Source organism: Odocoileus virginianus, chromosome 24, assembly GCF_023699985.2.
Source record: "Odocoileus virginianus isolate 20LAN1187 ecotype Illinois chromosome 24, Ovbor_1.2, whole genome shotgun sequence".
Taxonomy (NCBI): domain Eukaryota; kingdom Metazoa; phylum Chordata; class Mammalia; order Artiodactyla; family Cervidae; genus Odocoileus; species Odocoileus virginianus.
In genome coordinates, this window is record NC_069697.1 from 25,197,617 (window position 1) to 25,221,678 (window position 24,062).

Below are 24,062 nucleotides of genomic sequence, written 5' to 3' on the forward strand. Positions count from 1 at the left end.
CCCTGGTCCTGGAAGGCTCCCTCAGGACCTTGGCCACATGCCCCCTCGCTTCCCAGCATCCTTCTTTGGGCTACTCACAGCCCTAGGCCCCGGCCGTAAAGAAAGATTTGCTGGCAGCATGGCCTATTCGCTGCCAAGACATCAGGGCTGCGAGGCAAGTTTATCCCTAGCTGAGCAGAGCCTGCCAGGAAGACAGCGTTTGCACCCCACACCGCTGCGCAGGTGTGCCGGTGAGCTCACAGCTGCCCCCCAGGCATGCCCAGCCCACTTAATCATTCACAGCTCGACAACTCTCCCGCCCAACCCAGGTCTAGAGGATAAAAGCAGGGCTTGCGGCTCCCAGGTAACAGAGCCGCCTTCTGTGTCCTGTCCTGCTCTGCTCTTTCTCTCCAGCACCTCCCGACCGCTAGTTCCCGCTACTCTTAACTTCACTAGGAACCAGCCATCATGTCTCGCCAGTCAACTGTGTCCTTCCGGAGCGGGGGCAGCCGCAGCTTCAGCACTGCCTCTGCCATCACCCCGTCCGTCTCCCGCACCAGTTTCACCTCCGTGTCCCGGTCTGGGGGTGGCGGCGGTGGCGGCTTTGGCAGGGTCAGCCTCGGGGGTGCTTACGGTGCCGGTGGCTTTGGCAGCCGGAGCCTCTACAACCTGGGGGGCTCCAAGAGGATTTCCATCAGTGCCAGCGGAGGTGGCTTCAGGAACCGATTTGGTGCTGGTGCTGGAGGCGGCTATGGCTTTGGAGGTGGAGCCGGGAGCGGATTTGGTTTTGGCGGTGGAGCTGGCGGTGGTGGCTTTGGGCTCGGTGGTGGAGCTGGCTTTGGAGGTGGCTTCGGTGGTGCTGGCTTCCCTGTGTGCCCCCCTGGAGGCATCCAAGAGGTGACCGTCAACCAGAGTCTCCTGACTCCCCTCAACCTGCAAATCGACCCCACCATCCAGCGGGTGAGGACTGAGGAGCGGGAGCAGATCAAGACCCTCAACAACAAGTTTGCCTCCTTCATCGACAAGGTGAGAACTGATTCTTGGTGGAAAACCACCATAAGTGTGGGATATGTGCTAAAGGAAGTGGAAAGAGGGGAGATTTCCTGACCTTGTACCAATATCTTCCCATGTTTTTCTCTTTGTTTCTGTGTCCTGGATTTGTGGCCCACTTTCTTAATTAGACTGGCAGCTTGGAAGAGAGGGCCTTAGTTCATCCCCTTCAGAGCTGACCCCCTGAAGGCTCTTTGCTGGCTGTTGGGAAGAGAGATGCATTCTGTGCTCCATGTAACGGGGCTGATTGCATAGAAAGGTGGATGAGTTCACTGGACAGTAGCCTGAGTGTCTTTATAGCTACCCCTGCCCTGGGCCACTCTTTGCCCAGCCACGGCCCTGAATTTGTGCCCTGAATAAGTGTCCTGTCTGTCCTAGAAGAGTGAGTTTAGATGCTTCACTCTGGACCTGTCCTCTTTGGCCCAGGTCCAAGTACTGCCCGTGGGAAGATTTAGGGGGACAACATGAGAAGGGAGGAAAACTGGAAAACTGATCATTGAAACATGAAATTCAGATGTCTCCATCTTCAAACTCTGCCCCTTTCCAGGTGCGGTTCCTGGAGCAGCAGAACAAGGTCCTGGACACCAAGTGGACCCTGCTGCAGGAACAGGGTACCAAGACTGTGAGGCAGAACCTGGAGCCTTTGTTCGAGCAGTACATCAACAACCTCAGGAGACAGCTGGATAGTATCCTTGGGGAGAGAGGCCGCCTGGACTCAGAGCTCAGGAACATGCAGGACTTGGTGGAGGACTTCAAGAACAAGTGAGTTGGGGTAGAATGGAGACAGGGCGAGTCTTTGCACCAGATATACTTTATAACCAGACCACTGCTTATGCCTTTCCCAAGGACTGAAAGCAGATACACTTCACGGACATCTAAAGTGCTGGGAAAAAATCAGGTCCATGTTTAGAAAGTTCTAGCTGCAAGCTCAGTCCCTCTGCAAGATACTTAGCCTCCATCCAGAGTAACAAGCTCAGGGCCCTTGGCATGACCTGGTGAAAAAAACAGTCACGTAATCCTTGCTTTGGGGGACCTTCCTCCCCAATACACTCAAAGTACACAACATGGACTTTTTGATGGATTCCCCTCAAAGCAGGAACTGATGATATAACCTAGGTTGGTCTAAGGACTAAACAATTTCTTTAGTCCTTATGAACCAGCAACTGGGCTGCTAGTTTTTTGTTTTTCAAAGGCTGTGAAAGCTGAAAAATAAAGCACTAAAGAAATGGACTAGATGTAGAATTTGAATGAAGTCATATAGTTTTTCTACAGGAATGTTCCTGAAATGACTGAATTACAGCTACAGATAGAATAGCTATCTGCTAGGCAATTACAGAGAAAGCAGCATCCTAATGGGTAGGGAGCTTGCCCAAATGTTCTTGCTCCTGGTGTCCCTCCCTCTCTGTCGATACGATGTGAGAGGCCTCTTCCAGTGGGAAGGTAGGCTCACAGTTGACTATGTGCAATATAGGCCCTAGGCCTCATCCTCTGATAAGCACTTCCCATTCCTTTTTACCACCAGGTATGAAGATGAAATCAACAAGCGTACTACTGCCGAGAATGAGTTTGTGATGCTGAAGAAGGTATGTGGGTAGCAGAGAAACTGTCGCCTGTGGTTATGCTCATTTAAGGTGTTGCTCATTTAAGTCAGGGTGGAAATGGGGTGCAGTGCCAACCATCCATGTTTCTCTAGGATGTGGACGCTGCCTACATGAACAAAGTGGAGCTAGAGGCCAAGGTCGATGCACTGATGGACGAGATCAACTTCATGAAGATGTTCTTTGATGCGGTAAGAAATGTCCCCTGTTCAGGAGCCAGAGAGAGATGGTCACTGGGACATCACCAGGGATTAGGGTCTCTAGGATTAAGTGACTTTCAGTGGTTCCTATGGCATGGGCACATATTTGTTTTTTCTACTCTTTCAGTACTATTCACACTTTATTACTTAATAAAGCTAATTCTCTCTCTCTCTTTTTTTTAAGTCAAATTTAAAGCAAAAGACCTCTACAATAATCAGTCTGCAGAGTGAGATTTAGAGTGAGTTATTAGAAGCCCAGGTATACTTTTCCTGGCCATCTCCCCTTTCTGGAATACCATCCTTTCTCTGTCAACTCCCAGCATGGCAAACCACACCATCAGGTTCTTTTCAGATCAGTTTTGACCTAAGAAGAGTCAAGTCTGAGAGGTTACATGGTAGGAGTTTCTTGATGTTCAGAGTTATTACATTTAAAATATAGATTTAGTAGTGATTTAAATTATTTATTAACTGACCTGAGTTTTTCATTAATAGGTAGGAGGTTATTATTTTTCTTCTCAAGTTGACATAGGACAATGAATAGAAGATTTGAATGGAATGATGTTAAATAAAATGGACTCACAGGATTGACTTCAAATCTCCCTGCAGGAGCTGTCCCAGATGCAGACACATGTCTCAGACACATCCGTGGTCCTGTCCATGGACAACAACCGCAGCCTGGACTTGGACAGCATCATTGCTGAGGTCAAGGCCCAGTATGAGGACATTGCCAACCGCAGCCGCACAGAAGCTGAGTCCTGGTACCAGACCAAGGTGGGTGCTGTGGCCAAGTGTCCTGAATGAGGGAAGGACACATGTCGAGGATTCCAGGCCTTGACCAAAGGCTAAGGATGGGGCTCCTGAGACCTGCTGAGGCCTATTGGGAGGAGTTATGAGACATGCATACATCTGCCACATAAATTCAAGAACCTTAAAGAGACTCTCACTGAGTTTCACACCAGTGTCTACAGAAAAGCAAAGGGGCTAAAGAGAAAACTGTCTAAGACCAGCTCCAGGCTCCCCAAAACTATGCCACTTACCACCTTGTGGTAGCTCCTACCTGTGAACTTGGGGAAGTGTTTCCACACTCGTGTAATGGACTCTTTCTTCTTTTCCGTTGGCATCAGTATGAGGAGCTGCAGCAGACTGCAGGTCGCCATGGTGATGATCTCCGTAACACCAAGCATGAGATCTCTGAGATGAACAGGATGATCCAGAGGCTGAGATCTGAGATCGACAACGTTAAGAAACAGGTAGGGAAAGAAGACAGGGAAGGAGCTTGAGTTCTTAAAGGGGAACTGACTTTGTTTTGCTTTCTAAACATAAACACCCAGAGCTGGAGCAGGTACCAGCACTGCAGTGTTCCACCATCCACAGTGACCAGGGCAAATGTGCTGGCTTCTCCCTGCAATCTCAGAAAGAGACACCTTAGGCCCAGGTGAGCCTCTACAGTGTCCCCACCCTTCCTTCCTTCCCCTCTAGTGTGCCAACCTGCAGAACGCCATCGCTGATGCTGAGCAGCGTGGGGAGCTGGCCCTCAAGGATGCCAGGAGCAAGCTGGCAGAGCTGGAGGACGCCCTACAGAAGGCCAAGCAGGACATGGCACGTCTGCTGAGGGAGTACCAGGAGCTGATGAACACCAAGCTGGCCCTGGATGTGGAGATTGCCACCTACAGGAAGCTGCTGGAGGGCGAGGAGTGCAGGTGGGTGACGTCACGAATCCACAGTGGCCTCACGTTTGATAAAGTAGAGCTTCCACTTCACTACTGGGTGTCAAAACACACACACAGGTGGCCACTACCTTGTACCTGATGATTATCCATCATGAATCCAATGATCCAAACCAGCCCAATCTGACACTTGGACATACAGGTGACCTACACAATGTGACCTCACCTCACTTTTCTGACCCACCACCAGTATTCTTCAATGCTGCCTCTCCTTCAAACAACTAAGCAACCCCACACATGTCTTTCTCATTTTTCAAGTGCTTCCTTCAGGAAGCCTTTCATGATTACTCCAGTTGAGTTAAACTCATCTGCCTTTGGATTCTCAAACGATTGCATTTTCTTCAGTCTTCTGATACTGCCCATTGCCTACTTCCTCCTTGACATATCTCTGTCCAAGCCAAGTCTTCTCACAGGATGTAGCTTCTATAAGGCAACAACTGCTTCATACATATGCACAGTTCACACAGCCTCTTCCTCACGTTTTCCATGTAATGGGTAGAGGAGAGTGTGAATTATAATCTTCCTTTGATAACCTGTGCCTAGTTTGAGACCTATTCCTTTGGGAAGTCTCTCCAGAGAGCTATCTCTTTCTCTAATTTAAGCAGTTTTTCAGGCATGCAGTCTCCTAGCTCAGAGAACAAGCTCTAAACATGACTACAGGAGTTATCCACATAGACTACTGCTGTCTTTTGGGGGGATTTTAATTCTTATTTCAATTTTCCCCTTTCAGACTGAGTGGAGAAGGAGTTGGACCAGTCAACATCTGTAAGTAACTTTGAACAGATATTAACAATGATGATAATACAGGGTATTTGGTGCAACTCAAAGTCCCGCTGTTTCTAGCTACCAGACACACCCATCTCCCAAATGGTTGTTTAATATACTTGGTGAGAAGCAGGTGGTGCAGGGACAAAAACACAGGTTGAGACAGGAAGTGACAGGGCTCATGGCTTATCTCCTAAAGGGTGGCCTGTATCTTACCCATCTTGGACTCTGTCCCCCAGCCTTGCCCTGACCCCCATTCCCTTGGGCGACTTAGCACCATCCCTTGCTTATTGTGTTCACCAGCTTTCTATTAGGGAGCTTCACTAAATGACTTAGTTCTTCTGGGGTTCATCTGCAGCTGTCTAAAAGGGGCCACATACATTGCTCACAGCAGCAGGATCAAAGAAATTAGATGCATATTACCAATCTGCCAGCCTGGTCTCACCAAGTTTTCCCTTCTTTCTCTGCAGCTGTCGTCACAAACACCGTTTCCTCAGGCTACGGTGGTGGCAGTGGCTTTGGCGGCGGCCTTGGCGGTGGCCTCGGCGGAGGCCTGGGCGGAGGTCTGGGCGGTGGTCTTGGCGGAGGCAGCAGTGGCAGTTTCTACTCCAGCAGCAGCGGGGGTGTTGGCCTAGGCGGTGGGCTCAGTGTTGGGGGCTCTGGCTTCAGCGCAAGCAGTGGCCGGAGCTTGGGCTTTGGCAGTGGTGGGGGCAGCAGCTCCAGCGTCAAATTTGTCTCCACCACCTCCTCTTCTCGGAAGAGCTTCAAGAGCTAAGAGCCTGCAGCAAGTCACTGCCTCCCAAGCCCAGCAGCCGGCCATGGCATCCATCTCTTCTAGGTGGTGTCTCGAGCCAAGTTTTCTCCTTTTCTGGGGTCTAGTCAATGAAGCCTATCGCAGACCCACATTCTTTGGTTCCTGGAAGGCCCAACCCCCAGTCTCTAGCCTGCTGTGTCCCGATTCTATGCTCTGCTCCCAAACAGCCTTTGAGTCTCTATAGCCTGGTCCTTGGTGACAGAAGAATCCAATGTTTTCCAGTATCTAAACCATCAAAATGGTGTCCTCACCCCAATCCCATCTGGTCTGACTATCTCCAGAATGTGTTCAATAAAATGCTTTCATAATATAAGCTGTTGGGAAGGACTGTTTTTTCAAGATCTACACCCAACCTAGATATTCACTGAGGGTCCATCTGTCCAGATGTGATTGGTTCCTTTGATTCACAGGGGGACAGAATGGCCTTGAAAGGAAAGTAACCATTATGGGTGGTCCAGAGACCCCAGGAGGCATGAGAAGGGGATGCTTAAGCCTCTAGGATGAAGGACTCTCTGGAGGGCATGAAGGGGAAGCTTCCTTGACTTGTAGCTTGTATAGATTGTAGAGCTGTTTGTTGGAGGGGGGCCCATTCAAGGTGGGCTGATTTTGCACAATGGCTTAAGTCAAATTTGTAAATGAGTAATTTGTTGTCTTGTAGCCTCCAAAAGGTATATAGATACCTTTTATAGATGTTGGTCCTGTTCTAATAATGTGGGTGCTTACAGGGTCAGTAGTTTATAGTTCCTTTTTAGTGTCAGGGATGCAGGGGCCCTCGGATTAGCAAATAATTTCAGGAATTTAATGGAGGTGGGAAGAATTTGCACTATGTGAGGGATCATGGCCCATCCTCCTTTCATGAGCTTGTCTTTGCTGATCCTAAATGAGGGTGTTTAATGAATCTCTTCGAACAGGAATTCATCAGTGCAATGTCATGCCTGTGCTTCTGGTATGCATTTAAGATCTTGCCTGCAAAGACTGTGTGATGGCAGGGTTGCTGAGGTACCCCACCAGCATGTGGAGGGAGATGGATTGTGCCCCTTCAGAGATAAAAGCACTGTGACAAAGAGGCTGTTGCAATGGGCACTGAACAGAACATTTATCAGCCAAATATGCAAGAGTGAAATATTTACCACTTGCTGATTGAACAGAGCCAACAATTTCAGAAATATTGGGTAGGGACCTTAACGGGTGTGACAATGGGATTAGGATTTTGGTAACCCACTGTGAGACATCTTTATTCTTCTCAAGTTTAAAAGTAGGCCAAACTGAGTTGCTGAATGGAGAAACAGTGGGCATAATTACCCCTTCTCTAAATATATTCCCTATAATGGGTTTCACTTTTTGAAGGCCCTGTTTTCATTTACACTGAAGCATATTAACTATACCCAAAAGTTCATGGAGTCCTATTGCGACAAGCCAGTTTTTAAGTGTCAGGACTTAATTTAATTTTAGTGTGTTGCTCATTGGATCAGAGTATCCGTGACTACTGTGAGATATATTGGGGGCGGGGAGCAATGAGTGGTAAGATCATGTGAAATTGAGGCAAGTCAGTAGTTCTGATAATTAAGCTGAGGTGTACTTGTTTGCTCTCTCTTTGGTGTTCAATGACTTCCTCAAGATTACAGGGGAACCTTGTTTAAATTTAGTGAGATTACCAGTATAATTTGAGCTCCAGTATGTATTAAGGCCATGAAGATTGGCCCACTGTTGTATTTCCGCAGACATTAAAGTCAATTTAGAACCTATGTGGTAGTGGTGCAGAGCCAGTACACATTCCTTTTGATCTTTTTGATGCATAAATTCTTTTTGTAAATTTCGATTTCCAATTGGATCAAATTGTGTGTGTGTGTGTGTATTTTTGTTTGTTTCCTCCCCCTGTTTTCAGGTTTATTTCTTTCCTTGCTTCCTCACTCTGATTCTCTTCCTTCCTCCCTCTCTCCTTCCCTCTCCTCCCACTTCCTTCTTCCCTCCCTTGCCATGCCCCCTCTCTTTTCTAGGGTTACTAGATTTACTTATGAGAGGAATTTTTGCTACCCTGCTCATATCTATAAATTTATAAGGCCTCAAATCAGTATCATCAGGCTTTGAGACTTTTCCCACAGTTGGTTTAACCCCTTACTTGTGCCACCAGGGTGCCCAGTGTATTTTCCTTGGGAAAATACAATTTTGTATGTGGGGAAGTACAAATGCAAGAAGAAGATTTTCTTGGCAGCAGAGGCGTAGGCAGCAGCAGCAGCAGCAAAGCATTTTGTAGCGTTCTCGTACACTATTTACCTTTAAGAGTGCGGTCTCCGTACGCTACAGTGTAATTGCTCTTCCACCCAATGAGTGATCACCTGATAGGATCATATATTGCATAGTCTTTCCCCTGAGTGCTTCATAGAATGCGGGCCAACGCCTGCTTAAGACACTCAAAAGTCTTCACAGGACAAGAGTCATTCCCTTGAGCTTGGCGTCAGTCATTGTTTATAAAGGAATTAAGAAACACAATTCAATATGAGACATACAGATAGGTCTGGGCTTAGACACATGACACTTTAAGGAGGGCTCCAGTCGCATAATCATCTCCAAATGACAGTGACTGAAGCTTCTGATATAGGTCAGCTAAGTCTATAACAGAGGCCGTGATAGTATTCAGTAAATGTAGCACAAAGCAGTACACCTGAAGTGCAAGCTTGACAGAAGGTGGCAACACAGCTCAAAGAGCCCACTAGCCAGAATGCTGCAGCTCAAAGTGCATATTGCCATGCTGCAAGCCAAAACAAGAAAGATCCCAGTGATAGCAGTCATCATCTAGACATCTTGCTCACAACACCAATTATTGTGAACACCCTCACTCAAAATGTAGTTCCACTGTTGAGACTGATGACTTCACACACACACACACACACACACACACACACAGATGGTATTCTCAAGTTTAAAAGTAGGCCAAACTGAGTTGTTGAATCGAGAAATAGTGGGCATAATCACCCCTTCTCTAAATATATTCCCTGTAATGGGTTTCACTTTTTGAAGGCCCCGTTTTCATTTACACTGGAGCATATTAACTATACCCAAAAGTTCATGGAGTCCTATTATTCACGTAACAGGGCTTTCTGGAAAGAGCAGGGCAGGCCTCCCAAGCGGGTTCACTATTGTTTAAAAGAGACCAGAGTGGGTTTTTTTTTTTTTTTAAATTAGTTGGCGGCTAATTACTTTACAATATTGTAGTGGGTTTTGTCATACATTGACATGAATTAGCCATGGATTTACATGTATTCCCCATCCTGATCCCCTCTCCCACCTCCCTCTCTACCCGATCCCTCTGAGTCTTCCCAGTGCACCAGGCTGGAGCACTTGTCTCATGAATCCAAACTGGGCTGGTGATCTGTTTCACTATAGATAATATACATGTTTTGATGCTGTTCTCTCGAAACATCCCACCCTCACCTTCTCCCACAGAGTCCCAAAGTCTGTTCTGTACATCTGTGTCTCTTTTTCTGTTTTGCATATAGGGTTATCGTTACCATCTTTCTAAATTCCATATATATGTGTTAGTATGCTGTAATGTTCTTTATCTTTCTGGCTTACCTCACTCTGTATAATAGGCTCCAGTTTCATCCATCTCATTAGAACTGATTCAAATGAATTCTTTTTAATGGCTGAGTAATATTCCATGGTGTATATGTACCACAGCTTCCTTATCCATTCGTTTGCTGATGGGCATCTAGGTTGCTTCCATGTCCTGGCTATTATAAACAGTGCTGCGATGAACATTGGGGTGCACGTGTCTCTTTCAGATCTGGTTTCCTCGGTGTGTATGCCCAGAAGTGGGATTGCTGGGTCATATGGCAGTTCTATTTCCAGTTTTTTTATGGTGATTAGGGATGGGGCCAGGCCAAGGAACCCTGTACATACTTCAAAATTTCCACTAGTTATAAAGGAGGGATCACCCGGGGTTTCTTACCAGTTTTCTCAGGTGTAGGTAGAAGGGGAAGGGAGACGGGTGGGACTTAGAAGCTGTCAACATTCATCAGAGTAGAAAGACTTAAGTTGTACAATTTATGTTCATATCAAAAATATAAATAAATCAGAAATGAATAGCAGATAACTGGCTATACTCCCAATACAAAATAAAAAATTTAAAGGGTGAAAAAAAATTAAAATCTTCTGTTCTGCAAAAGATATTGTCAGGAGAATGAGAATTCAAGCCACAAACTAGGAGAAAATACCTGCAAAATACATATCCTTTAAAAAGATTGTTATCTGAAATATAAAGAGCTCTTGAAACTCAACAATAAGAAAACTAATAACCCAATTAGAAAATAGGCTAAAGATCTTAGCAGATACTTCACCAAAGAAAATATACAGATGGTAAATAAGCATATGAAAAAAATGCTCACATCATATTTCATTAGGGAAATTCAAGTTAAAGTAATGAGACACTAATTCACACCACTAGAATAGTTAAAATCCAAAACCCTGAGAATATCAAATGCTGTCCAGAATGTAGAACGAGAGCTCTCATTCACTGTTGGCCAGAATGCAAAATGGTACAGCCACATTGGAGTCAATTTGGGCATTTCTTAAAAAACATACTCTTACCGTGCACCCCAGCAATTGCACAAATTAGTACTTATCCAAGTACTGAAAATTTGTTCTCACAAAAACCAGTATGTGATGTTTATAGCAGTATAGATTCATCGACTGTAAAAAATGTACCACCCTAATGTGGGATGTTGATAGTGGGGACGGCTATGCATGTGAAGGGGCAGGGACTATATGGGAACTCTGTAGTTTAAGCTCAATTTTGCTGTGAACCTAAAACAGCTCTAAAAACTGAAGTGTATTTTAAAAAATGATTCAATCATTTTAGAAAACACAGACATGTATTTGTGTGTATGTGTGTGTGTGTGAGAGAGAGAGAGAGAGAAATGGAATTTACTATGGTTCTGGTTATATACACATACCATGTGCCTGGCTGGACTGGTTGTACATATACTGTTGATGCAATCATATTCCTAGGCATTTATTTAAGCAAAATGAAAATGTATGTCAAAACAAAGACTCACAAGTATGCTTACAACTGTTTTATGGAAGGTAACTTCAAACTGGAAATATTTTAGGAAGCCATCAGTCAAAAGGGGTAAAGAAACTGTGGTTTGTTCATACAATTGTACTTTACTCAGTAATAAAAAAGGATGAACTACCAATATTCACAGTCATCTGGATGAATCTCAAAAACATTTTGCCGACTGAAAAATCTAGACACACAAATATATATATATATATATTTATAAATATGTAAGTATAGGCTGTATGATTCCATTTATATAAAATTCTAAAACAAACAAATTAATTAAAGGTGTAAACATCAATACAGTGATTGTTTAGGGGCAGTGGGCTTAAAGAGAAAGGACACAAAAGAATTTTCTGGAGAAATGGAGATGTTAATCAAGATATCAATATCTTGATATTGTGTGGATACTGAAGTGTGCAAATTTGTCAAAATTGATTGAATGCTACACTTGAGTTCTGTGCTTTTCACTGTATATAAATTATACCTCAAGAAACAAAAAAAAATTAAGACAAAGAATATTTCATGTTTCAAGTTTCTAAAGGGGAAATGGGAAAGAAAAAAGTAAATTGGAAATGGAATCTAGATTAGCCAAAACAACAGTTTCTGCTACAGAGTCCAACTTTTCTAGCCATCTTAAGCACTGTTCTGGGCCTATCAGGAAAATCCAAGGTATTTTCTGGGAGTGGCTGAGGGAAGATCAGAGGAAAAACAGAAGGAAGTTAAATGTATCAGATCCCCCTGAGGCCTCCTGAGCAATGTTAATTGACAGACTTGTGTATCAATGATCTGTCACTAATTCCAACCCCAGGCTTAAAATGAGATTATAAAGGATTAACAAATGGAAGTAGCCACTGAATGCCAAGAAATCTCAGAAGAGAAGGAGGCATGTTTGCTTTCTAGGACATTCAGATGATTTTGAGATAATTTTTTTCGGAGGGGGGGAAGAATTACTCTAGATCATCCTGAATTGGTAGGAGGAATTATCCAGTACATTCATAATTAATCAATATTTTCCCTTTACTAAGATAAAGGGAGTTTAATCAGAAGACAGAGGTAGTAAGACATCAGGCATAAGGCCGCATGTCATCAGATCATATTATTTGACTCAGATACTTGGTGTGTCTTATTAAAGTGTTAGAGTATTTTCACCCAACTATACTTTTCTTTTAATAACACAGTGTAGTGAGGTGGCTGCTGCAGAAGTGAGGAGGTGAAAACCAGAAGCTCAAAGAGGAGGCAGAAATAAGAAGGGAGACAGGGATGCGAGGGAGGCAGTGGCGAGAGAAAGAAACAAGTCCACTGATGAGTTCTTGGACACTTTCTTGGTCTCGCTTGGAGCCCCGGCTTGACTATCTTTAACCCCTGTTCTTACTAAGACCTGAGGACACATGATGAAGGAGCATCTGGCTCCTTGTCCTCTCTCCATGCTCTTTTTTGCTGCTTATCCTACCCATGCTCCACACTAGCCCTGGAGTTCAGCCTGTTCTCTCCCCATCCTTACAGCTTCTCTAAAACACTTCTCACCTCTAGCATCACTATTGCCTCAGAGCATCAAAATGCCTCACTCACAATATATCCATTGCTTCTCCTCCAACTAGTTTCCCCACATTGATTAGGAAAGCCAGGGGTTGTCTCTTCATCCAAATATGCCCTTCAGTCCCAGCCCAATGATGTACTTATCCCTGACTTACACTTTCAAGTGCAAATACCTGCCCAATACCAGTATAGGGTATTGTATAGGGTGAGTTGAAAGGAAATGGACACTTTCCAAAATGTATAACTCAGTAACCAGGTTTTATAAGAACATCTACTAAAATCAGTTGAAGGGAATAATCAGGTTTCTTTTTCTTTTTTTTTTCTATAACTAAAACCACTCAATTTGTGTCCCTCGGGGCACATGACATGCCCCAATTCTATAAGCTAATATCGCACCCCAATTCATTTCAGACCCTTTGCTGTATATTACTTTTGGTTGTTGAAATGGCAGCCACAATGCTTCCCTTCATCTCCTCCAGGCTATGAGGAAGAGATCGTAAAAATAAAAGGTTCTTGACTTATCCCACTAGAAGGCACGTGGAGTGACATCTCGGGATTTGGGACCGCAGTTCCAGAAGTCAATACTTTGAACTGAGCACCCCACTGAGCATGGTGGAGGTGTTTTTCCATCATCTCTGGACCCCAGGATTAGCCTATGGTTGAGCCCCATCCTGCTGGAAGAAGGAGTTGACAGAAACTATCTGCAGCTGTGGATAAAGCCACACAGATATCATATCCAGATATGTGACCTTTTCACTGTGTTCTCTGCCAAATATGGGTGGTCTGTGGGTGTGAAAATTGAGAAGGGGGACGTTCTACCGTACATGTTCATAAACAGCCTGGTTACTAAGTAATGTAATTTTGAAAGTTTCAGTATTTTCTGAATCACTCTGTGTATCATAGAAGGCCGCACTTTCCACTCCAACTTTGGTGCTGAGACAGGCTGGGACCTGGGACCCTTTGTTTGCACCTGGACAAACAGCTTCCATGGCAACAAAATACAAAGAAACTAAAAGAGATCAAAAATAACTGTGCGCATGGGCAGTTGAGGCAAATTATGAACAACTAGATACAAAAAGACCAAAAACACAGCCCAAGTGCCACTTCTGAAAACCTAGAGCAAAAGCAGAGTGCCTGCTCTCTGCATACAACATCACCAGACGCGGGGGAGAAAAACCACCCAAGCCAACCCTCCAGCCAGACCCCTCACCCCATTTAAGGACCCAGCTGGCCCCTGGGCTAACAAGGAAACCTATTACTTGCTTTCACTCTCCCCTGCTGCAGTAGGAGCCCCAGGAAAGCTTTGCCTAAATTTCTCGTCTGAGCTCTGATCAGTTTCTTCTGGTTAAGGAGGCCAAGAACCTTTATCGGCAACACAGCTCCTGTCCCCATCCTTCACACATGTGACTGCATGTGTTTCTCTTTCGATGGGTGCTTCCCCAGGGACAGAATTATGTCTGGGATTCCCTTGGAAGGACATCATCCAGCATTGGGGTTTGTAGGATTAGGATTAGGAATCCTACTCTGGAGTTTGCAGGATTAGGCACTTAGTCTTGAGCTTTTGGAATGTGACAATGGCCTGTTCCTTCTTCTCATCTGTCAGCTCCACCCAGGGAGGCAGAAAGACAAAGCAAATCCTCTTGATGAAGACTTGCCATGGGCTCAGGCTTCAGGGGATCCCTCTTGCCTTTCTCCTTGCTGGGAAAAAAATACAAAGAGTACACACAGGTTAATCCCTGGGCCCTAAAACAAAAGCCTTCCTCATTCCATGGCCATCAAAGACAGCACCAGTCTGGATGGAGGCTCCCTGCGCACAGAGTAGAGCCTGGACTTGGCAGCCTGCTAGGGAGGAGGCTGGCTATTGTTGAAGTTACTCATGCTGCTTTGCTTTAGTTTCTCTCACATAGTTGCCTGAACCTTTGTTTTAATCTTATTACAGTCTGGCTTCCCCACCCTGCTCCTCTGGGAAAATATAACTCCCCTAGGCTCCATTATGGGACATAATTCGGGATCACCGAGATTTCATCTGGGAAGTCAATTCTCTAACCATCCAGTGGGTACCCAGTGGCTATGAATGCAACCCTCTCCAGGGTACGAAAGAAGGGGCAGAGCGCAGAGGACCAGACTTGGGAGGAGGAAAGAGGTACAGTTTAGTCCAGGAGGCAGTCTGAAAATGGTTAGAGGACACAGGCCACCTCCCGCACCCAGACAAAGACAGAGAAAATCAGGGGCAAATGAAATAGGCTCAAACTTGACCTTATAAGGGTAGTGGGACTGGGAAAAGAGGGACAGGAATGGATCTGTCACAGGGTCTCTCCTCTCTGACTCCCCCCCTCCACTGAATTTCTTTCTGATCAATTTCTATTGAAATCTACTGTCTCAGGAGCCCTCATCATCTCTCATGAGCCCTGTCAGTGGACCTCACTCAGGGTCAGGGTCTCTGGAATTGGTTCCCAGGACATAATATAGTAGTCTAATATAATATATTAGAATATATATATATATATATATGTATATGTATATATATAGCATGCTGCTGCTGCTAAGTCGCTTCAGTCGTGTCCGACTCTGTGCGATCCCATAGATGGCAGTCCACCAGGCTCCCCCATCCCTGGGATTCTCCAGGCAAGAACACTGGAGTGGGTTGCCATTTCCTTCTCCAGTGCGTGAAAGTGAAAAGTGAAAGTGAAGTCGCTCAGTCGTGTCTGACTCTTCCCAACCCCATGGACTGTAGCCCACCAGGCTCCTCCATCCATGGGATTTTCCAGGCAAGAGTACTTGAGTGGGGTGCCATTTCCTTCTCTGATATATAGCATATTAGATATATATGTTCTAATTTGATATATATATATGCATCAAATTAGAACATATATATAAATGACTTTTACATCTACCGGTAGGAGATATATTTGTGTCAGAAAAGGAAAGAAACACTACGCTTTACATTGCTGGTGCTATCTAGCACACAGGCCAAAATTGGCATTGGATAATATGTTGAAGTTAAATCATCCTCTGATAGGCCCCTTACTAATGTGGCACAAACTGGCAATGCTGGTTGCATTTTTTCCCCCTTCATAGACAAATACAGGCTGCTCCTCTGTTCAGTTCTTGAAGTGAATGTGAGGTTCCTTCTGCAATTGAATTATATACTTCATTTGAGGGTGAGTCTGCTCCCACCCTGGAAAAGACACACATGTAGTCCTGAAAGAAGAATAGATCTGATCACCTATGCTGGTTAACAGAAGCCTGTTCCGGTGTGCACAGCCCAGACAAGGACCCAGCAGAGGGTGGCGCAGGGGAACTTGACTCCACAGGAAGGACAGGACAGCCTGCCAGGCTTCTTCCAAGGACTCGGATTCTCCCTCCCTCTGACCACGGGTTTTCTTCCAGCCCCTTGGGCAGGGGGCCTCATCCACTCTGGAGTAGAACTTTCCTCTGACTGCGGCAGTGAGTGCCAGCAAGCTTGCAAGTCATACTTCTGATCTCATGCCTCTGCATGGCCTCTGGCAACACTCAGCAAAATTTTATCTGTGGCTTTTTGTCCTTACTAATATGGTACAAACCCGGCAATGCTGATTGCATTTTCTTCCCCTTCCTAGACACTTACAGGCTGCTTTTGTGTTCAGTTCTTAAAGCTTCTTGTGGATCCCTGAACACACCAAGCTTCTTCATACTTCCATTATAATGATGATTTTAGCTCATCTTCATTGAGAACTTACGTGCATACAGAATGCAAAGACCTTTACATGAATTATTTCACATAATCCTCACAGCACTGTGAGATAGGTACTATTTTCATCCCCAGTTTACATCTCTAAAAATGAGTAATTTGCATAAAGGTGCACAGGAGCCTGTGAGCCTAAGTACCTTGCTTGTCTCAAGAGCTCTTGCTCTTAGCCAGGGGTTGGCAAATTTTTCTTTAAAGAGTCATCTAATAAATCTTTTAAGCTTTGCTGGTCATATACCATTCTGCTGCAACCAGTACTCAACTCTCCTATTACAATGTGAAAGCAGAAACAGACATGGGACATTGACATAGACAACAGGGCATTGGAAAAACAGGATGTTGCTCCAACTTGACTTGCTAGCCCTTCCTACCCCTCCCGACCTCATCCATGCCAAGTCTAAAGACTCTATCCCAAGAAAGTAGCTCAGAACACTATGTCATGGGAAGGAAAACTTCTTTCTTAGAATTGGGTGGAAGAATACTTCCCGGTAAGGCATTGTGCAACCAGGGTGGAGGAAGAGGAGCTGCTTCCATGGCCTTGAGAAGGTATCTCTTTCCTGCCAGACACTGAATAAGCACTTCTTTGGGTAGGGAATGCCCTGCTCCCCTGGAAACTGCCTCCATAACACTGGAGAGATTGAATTGTTTATAAAATAGTCACAAGAGCTTTTCTCAGGCTCATCTCAGTGTGAGAGTCTGTCTTTCCTCCCCTGGCTGCCCATTTAACCAGATAGTCTTATAAAACACCCTGTCTACAATTGCTTTTAATACTCTTCATGGTACTTAATTTATGGACTAAAACAATGAATCTCCTTCCCCCCTAAATCAAACACCATGATCACTTGACAGCCTTCCCTCCCTCTAAGAATGTGTCTGGAGATTTGAGATTTCAAGCACTGAAATTAGGAATATAAACTTGGAAGTTACTTGTGACGTCATCACACCTGTAAAGACACATTTTTATGATTCATTGTTTCTATATGCCCCTCAACTTTCTGTACACACCCCATTAAGGTGTCTGATCTTGACTCCTAAGAAATATCAGAATCTGAGAATATAAATTCAGTCAATTCCCTTAATTATTTTTGTCCTACTCATTTTAGATTCTTAAAATTAAGTTCCAAGTGAACATTCAAAAAAAGTGGAAAAAGAGTGCCTGTGAATTCTATTTGGTAGGGAAAAAAATGTACACAGTCACCAGCTCAATGGGAAAGCAAACACTGGGGAGGAAGGTGCAGGCATGAGTAGAAACCGTAAGTCAGCTCTTTGGGCAGGGTGGACTTGGGTGATCTCTTATCCTATATCATGAAACTGCCAATTCCACACAAGACGAGGTTGTTCTTATGCTGTAAAAATTCATCTCCTTTGTGCCTCTTGCCTTACAAAGGAAGGTCATATCCCCAAAGTAGCCCCCAATTCCCAGGCCAGGCCACCAGGAAGGCAACCAGGAGAACCAGAAGGACATGTTCAAACACGGCCAAAAACTACCGCAAGCCACTTCTTGCTCAGACCACGGGGCAAATACCTATTAGCCCTCAGAGATAGTTCAACCTGATGGGAAGGGTGGTGTGAGTGGAGGAGAAAACCTGTGTGGGAAGGGGGCACAGAGAAGAGTGTCTGAGTAAGCAGAAGGAGGGGACAATTATCACAGATCAGCTCCTTGTCTCCTTTGTTTAAGAATATGACTAACCCATGACTTCAGTGAATTTACATCCAGTGGTATTGTGTTGGGATCAAGTCAAGGCTAGAAGCCAGAAGAATTTCTCCATGACTAAAGGAAGCCAAAGAAGCAATATTCATACTTCATACCTTTCTAGAGGCAGGGGGTGATCTCACTATTTGTAAAGCCCAGCCCTTCCCAATCTGCAGGCTCACCTTCCAGGACTAAGCCCGGCCCATTTTTTCCATATATAAGCTGCTGCTGGGAAGCTCCTCTCATAGATCTGCTCCTCTCAGCTCTGCCCTCCACCTCTCATACCCTTCTCAACCTATTCTTCAGGAACCATGTCTTACAAATCCACCGTGAAAACCCAAAGCAGCAGCCGCAGGGGCTTCAGTGCCGGCTCAGCCAGAGTCCCTGGGGTCTGCCGCTCTGGCTTCAGCAGCGTGTCCCTGTCCCGCTCCAGGGGCAGTGGCGGCCTCGCTGGAGTGTGTGGAGGAGCTGGCTTTGGCAGCCGCAGCCTCTATGGCCTGGGGGGCTCCAAGAGGATCTCCATCGCAGGGGGCAGCTGTGCCATCGGTGGTGGATATGGCGGCAGAATTGGAGTTGGCTATGGCTTTGGAGGTGGAGCCGGGAGTGGATTTGGTTTTGGTGCTGGGGCTGGTAGCGGCTTTGGGCTCGGTGGTGGAGCTGGCTTTGGAGGTGGCTTCGGTGGTGCTGGCTTCCCTGTGTGCCCCCCTGGAGGCATCCAAGAGGTGACCGTCAACCAGAGTCTCCTGACTCCCCTCAACCTGCAAATCGACCCCACCATCCAGCGGGTGAGGACTGAGGAGCGGGAGCAGATCAAGACCCTCAACAACAAGTTTGCCTCCTTCATCGACAAGGTGAGCCGGGAGCACCTGCCCCCAGTGGGGATTGCAGAGTGCCCAAGAGAGACCCAACCAGTGTCCTACCAGAGGGAGCCTTGAGATATTCAAGAGAGAGGGGACTCAGGCTAGTTCTCCACTGGAATGCGGGGCAGGCTTCATGTGGACCGCAGGCTGAAGGTGATGGTAACCATTTACAACTACTGACCCCTTAAATATCTTCCATAATCATGAGGGAAGCATTCACAATTCTTGATAACCCTGAAGCAAAGAAATGAAATGAAAGGATGGAAAGAGTTATCTTGACCTGTTGAACAGTGTAAGAAATTAAAAAAGGAATTACAGTGGAAAATGTACTTCAGCCTTAGTTGAGCTGGTGGGTGTAGGGGCAGAAGGAAAGAAAATGTAAAAAAAAAAAAAAAAAAAAAGGAAATTCCAGGGGGGAAAAGACTCAAAAATATGTGAATACTCGTAGAAATACTCAACCTGTAGAACCAGATCATAACCACTGAGAGAGTTTGTTTTAGAGGGACTCATACTCTAAATAGGAAACAGAATTAACTCCAATTATTAATAGGATTGGAATTTAATCATTAGATTATGGACATTTAAACATCCGTTTAACTGAGATATGCTCTTTAAAAACCTCTGTGCAATATATGAGAGAAATATGATTTTTAAATTACATCTGTGTTTGCACTTATCAAAAAAACCCCAGAAAGGTGAAAAGTCACTGACAGATGTCTCCAGAATTGAAAGGGAGGGAACATCTGACAGCTCACTGGGAAAATGGCCATGAGACCTGTGTGGCGTGAAGCTAAAAAGTCAGGGGACCAGAACTGTCAGCTGGAGCCTCTGTACAGACTCTGGAGCATCCCAGCACCACCAGACCACCAGACTGGCCTGGGGACTTGTCAACTCACAGATAACCATCTTGTCTTCCCACAGGTCCGATTCCTGGAGCAGCAGAACAAGGTCCTGGACACCAAGTGGACCCTGCTGCAGGAGCAGGGCACCAGGACCGTGAGGCAGAACCTGGAGCCTTTGTTCGAGCAGTACATCAACAACCTCAGGAGGCAGCTGGATAGTATCATTGGGGAGAGAGGCCGCCTGGACTCGGAGCTCAGGGGGATGCAGGACACGGTGGAGGACTTCAAGAACAAGTGAGTTACAGGAGACAAAAAGGCTCAGTTTCCTGAAGCCCACATTTCAAGCTAATTATATGATCAGGTTCAAATGAGGGCATGATCTCAGTAAAACATGTCCATGAAAATGAAACCACAATTCTTACCTAAACACAAACTCTGGAAAACATAGGGCCATGCAGGTAGATGGGGAGAGTAGTGGAGTAAATAATATAGTGACCACAAAATTCACCTTTGAAGCTTACTGGCAGGAAAGTCCCATTTGCATACATCCATTCTGGGAAGTTGAAATTCCATGCTGCCTTTTCTGTATCATCTTCACCCCTGACTCAATTAGATTTTATCCTTTCTAATTCCAGATATGAAGATGAAATCAACAAGCGCACAGCAGCAGAGAATGAGTTTGTGAATCTGAAGAAGGTGAGATGAGTCAGATCAGGGGTTCAGGTTTCTTTGATGAAGGGGAGGACTCTGAGAAAAGTGTAATCAGGGAGACTAAAAGAGAAGCAGGCTGGACAGGAGGGCCTATCAGATCCCAGCCTGTTGACTTCTTCCCCAGGATGTGGATGCTGCTTACATGAACAAGGTTGAACTACAGGCCAAGGTAGACGCTCTCACAGATGAGATCAACTTCCTAAGAACCTTCTATGAGGCAGTAAGCATCTTTTCACATTCTGCTTTATTGATTATACTGAGATTTGCAAAGGGTGAAAAAATCTCTGGCTGGGTACACCCCTCTAAATGGCATGACCAAAGATGATCGGATGATCTCTTGTTCTGCAGGAACTGGCTCAGATGCAAACCCACATCTCAGACACTTCTGTGGTCCTCTCCATGGACAACAACCGCAACCTGGACCTGGACAGCATCATCGCTGAAGTCAAAGCCCAGTATGAAGAGATCGCTCAGAGGAGCCGGGCTGAGGCTGAGTCCTGGTACCAGTCCAAGGTGAGCGGTGAGGTGGCAGCTTGATGAAGAATCCCTGTGCCTCCTCTGAGAACATCAATGTGGCTATAGACTTCAGTGGGGAAACTACAACTAAGAAGTGGGGGACCTCTCAAAAGGCATGTACCCTGAACTAACAGGGTAGATCTTTTGGGTAATTATGTCCAAATATAGTAGGTCAAAGACCCAAATGTAGGACAGAAACTACTGTAGATAAAGGCAGAGTGATCTTTGCTTTAGAGTTACCCTGATGCTGGTTCTCAGCAACATTGCTTTTCCTGAAGAGAACCAGTCAGTCAGTGGTCCTACCAAGGATGGTATGTGATGGGTACACAGTGTCAATGACCTAGTAACATCAATTTTCATATAATGTCTTCTGGAGAAACCATTAGTTTTGATTTGAGAAAACCTTGATTAGTGTCCTGTGATGGGCACCACTTTGTCTCCCTCTGATTTATAGTACGAGGAGCTTCAGGTGACGGCGGGCAGACACGGGGATGATCTGCGCAACACCAAGCAGGAGATCTCTGAGATCAACCGCGTGATCCAGAGGCTGAGATCTGAGATCGACCACGTCAAGAAGCAGGTATGGAGGGGTCCATAGAGCATAAAAGCATTGTTTCCTTCCTAGACCAGCAGGTATCATCAACCACCATGTGGGAAATTTCTGGGCCCTGAGGGAAAAGCAAGAAGAGCTCCCTCAGGTTAGAGATACGGAGTCCAACTTACAAGCGGGAAACAGACTCAGGACAGACCAATTCCCACTGGTCAGTGGGACAAAGACACAGTCTAGAGGCATTAAAATGAGATTCTATCAGGGGAATGGTTGATTTGGGAATACAAGACACATGTGGGCAAAGAAAATTTCAGGTCAGAAAGTGTGAGGAAGACTGCTGCAAATATGTTCAGATTCAGTATGAAAAAGAAGCTGAGAAAAGACATAGGACAAATGAGGGTTAGCCAAGACTGTAAAGTGGAAGGAAGGCAAGGTCTCAAGAGTTCGAGATGAAATCACCTTTCAGTGAGAATGTTTGTGGTTTTGTATAAGTTATTATATATCCACACAAACTTACCCAAACTGTCAACATTCAAAACAAGGCAGCAGTTCCATTTCTCTCCACTTCCCCTGGCTTTAGTCTGCTGTGGCATCTCCCAACCCCATCCTCACTTGTGTGGTTAACACAGAGGGGAATAGGTTTTCATTAGGGACACTGAGACTAGTTAAGTTTTGTAGTTTGGAGAAAGATTGGACAAATGAAAATCAAACCTCCATTTCCATGAGATCTGGGCTCTAGAGCTCTTCCTCACTGGGAAAGTAGAACTATGCTTCCTCTCCCCTGGAGCCCAGACTCAGGTTCATCTGCCCCTCCTCCCCTCCAGTGCGCCAGCCTGCAATCCGCCATCGCCGACGCTGAGCAGCGCGGGGAGCTGGCCCTCAAGGACGCCAGGAGCAAGCTGACTGACCTGGAGGACGCCCTGCAGAAGGCCAAGCAGGACATGGCCCGGCTGCTGAAGGAGTATCAGGAGCTCATGAATGTCAAGCTGGCCCTGGACGTGGAGATTGCCACCTATAGGAAGCTGCTGGAGGGCGAGGAGTGCAGGTGAGCAACTCACACAACCTCCTCAATCATCTGGCTCCATCTCCAAGGAGTCCTGCCAATGTGCCCACGTGGAAGGCACTCTAGTGCTGGTCACAGTGCCACTCCCAGAAGAGCCCTGAGAAGGCAGGCTCCTGGGGAGTCTCCTCTCACGGAGGTTTCCCGTGCGGGCCCAGCTGTGGCTCTGGGCCTCATCATGGCTGTGTCTTCTCTCTCCTAGGCTGAGTGGGGAAGGCGTTGGACAAGTCAACATCTGTAAGTACTTCACCTGCCCCCGGCCCTTGCCCTTGCGTCCCCCTGACTGGACTCTGTGTGGCAGAGTGAACTCCCCATCTTGTCCTGACCTCGCCCCCTTGCCTCCACAGCCGTGGTGCAGTCCACCGTCTCTGGTGGCTATGGCGGTGCCAGCGGTCTCGGCGGTGGCTTAGGCGTGGGCGGAGGAAGCGGCTACTCCTACAGCGGCGGCCACAGCCTTGGAGGTGGCTTCAGTGCTGGCAGTGGCAGAGCCATCGGGGGTGGCTTCAGCTCCTCTGGGGGCAGCAGTTCCACCATCAAATACACCACCACCTCCTCCTCCTCCAGCAGGAAGAGCTACAAGCACTGAAGTCCTATCATGGGCTCAAGCTCCCACAGTGTCTCAGGCTCCCTCTCCAGCTTCACCACCATCTCCTCTAATTATTTCCTCTCTTCTGCTCCCTTCTTCTCTTACTCCTTGAGTTAGAACTGAAGTTGCTGAGTGCCCTCATCTTCTCTCTCCCAAAACCTGTGACCCATGAGGTTCCATTGTTCAGCACTGGAAGGTCACCGCTTGGGTCCTACTCCGTAACAGGGCAATCCCACTTGCTTTTCACTGACCCAGGAGGTCCCATCTCAGAGGTGTTGTGTTCCTCCCTTCCAGTGATCATTAAAGTACAAATGACTGGTTCTTCAATGTACAGGGTTTGTATCCCTGTGGTGCTTCCTCTGCTCTTTTCTCTCTTGTATTGCTAAATAAAGCAGATTTATAATATAATGTGTGGTTTCATATAGTCTTTCTTTGTCACCAGTGGTTCTTGAGGTTTTCATCTGATAAATGCCTTCTCAGGAATGAAGCATATGGCCAGCCTCCATGTGCTTCACTCTCCTTATTTGGATAAATTCAAGAAACAGCAGTTTAGCATCCTGATGCTCAGCAGTCCTCCCATAACACTTTGGCATGTGGAGTGGGAAGGATCTGGTTCCATCATCATAGTAAAGTCTGGTTTTACTGCTCAGATCAGGCCTCAGCAGTTTAGTTTCTCTGACTTTCTTTATGATTCTACCTCCTTCTGCACCTGTTGTCATTCATCCTCAGAGAATCATATTACAGTCTAATTAGATCAGAAGAACATTGACTAGAGGGCAAGATGTT

At 45.9% G+C, this 24,062-nt stretch overlaps 2 protein-coding genes across 2 annotated transcripts; both read left to right on the top strand.

The window, feature by feature from the left end:
- The first annotated feature begins 332 nt into the window (after positions 1-332).
- On the top strand, positions 333-6,446 carry KRT5 (keratin 5). Its single transcript, XM_020895009.2, has 9 exons — positions 333-1,005; positions 1,577-1,791; positions 2,552-2,612; positions 2,723-2,818; positions 3,434-3,598; positions 3,952-4,077; positions 4,307-4,527; positions 5,285-5,319; positions 5,790-6,446. Exons 1-9 carry the CDS (start codon positions 448-450, stop codon positions 6,092-6,094), a joined length of 1,782 nt encoding a protein of 593 aa, XP_020750668.2. The 5' UTR covers positions 333-447; the 3' UTR covers positions 6,095-6,446.
- An 11,955-nt stretch (positions 6,447-18,401) lies between these two features.
- Positions 18,402-23,684, top strand: KRT6A (keratin 6A). The gene is made up of 9 exons (XM_070454374.1): positions 18,402-19,002; positions 19,933-20,147; positions 20,489-20,549; positions 20,689-20,784; positions 20,913-21,077; positions 21,535-21,660; positions 22,455-22,675; positions 22,893-22,927; positions 23,038-23,684. The coding sequence occupies exons 1-9, from the start codon at positions 18,463-18,465 to the stop codon at positions 23,274-23,276; spliced, it is 1,698 nt and encodes a 565-aa protein (XP_070310475.1). The 5' UTR covers positions 18,402-18,462; the 3' UTR covers positions 23,277-23,684.
- Positions 23,685-24,062: the final 378 nt, after the last annotated feature.

What these genes read in the sequence shown, in the direction of transcription:
- KRT5 (XM_020895009.2), top strand. Translation starts at nt 448, where the DNA reads ATGTCTCGCCAGTCAACTGTGTCCTTCCGGAGCGGGGGCAGCCGCAGC. An exon ending in TTGCCTCCTTCATCGACAAG is followed by an intron (nt 1,006 to 1,576) that starts GTGAGAACTGAT and finishes GCCCCTTTCCAG; the next exon opens with GTGCGGTTCCTGGAGCAGCA. An exon ending in TGAAGATGTTCTTTGATGCG is followed by an intron (nt 2,819 to 3,433) that starts GTAAGAAATGTC and finishes ATCTCCCTGCAG; the next exon opens with GAGCTGTCCCAGATGCAGAC.
- KRT6A (XM_070454374.1), top strand. Translation starts at nt 18,463, where the DNA reads ATGTCTTACAAATCCACCGTGAAAACCCAAAGCAGCAGCCGCAGGGGC. An exon ending in AGTCCTGGTACCAGTCCAAG is followed by an intron (nt 21,078 to 21,534) that starts GTGAGCGGTGAG and finishes TCTGATTTATAG; the next exon opens with TACGAGGAGCTTCAGGTGAC. An exon ending in TCGACCACGTCAAGAAGCAG is followed by an intron (nt 21,661 to 22,454) that starts GTATGGAGGGGT and finishes CCTCCCCTCCAG; the next exon opens with TGCGCCAGCCTGCAATCCGC.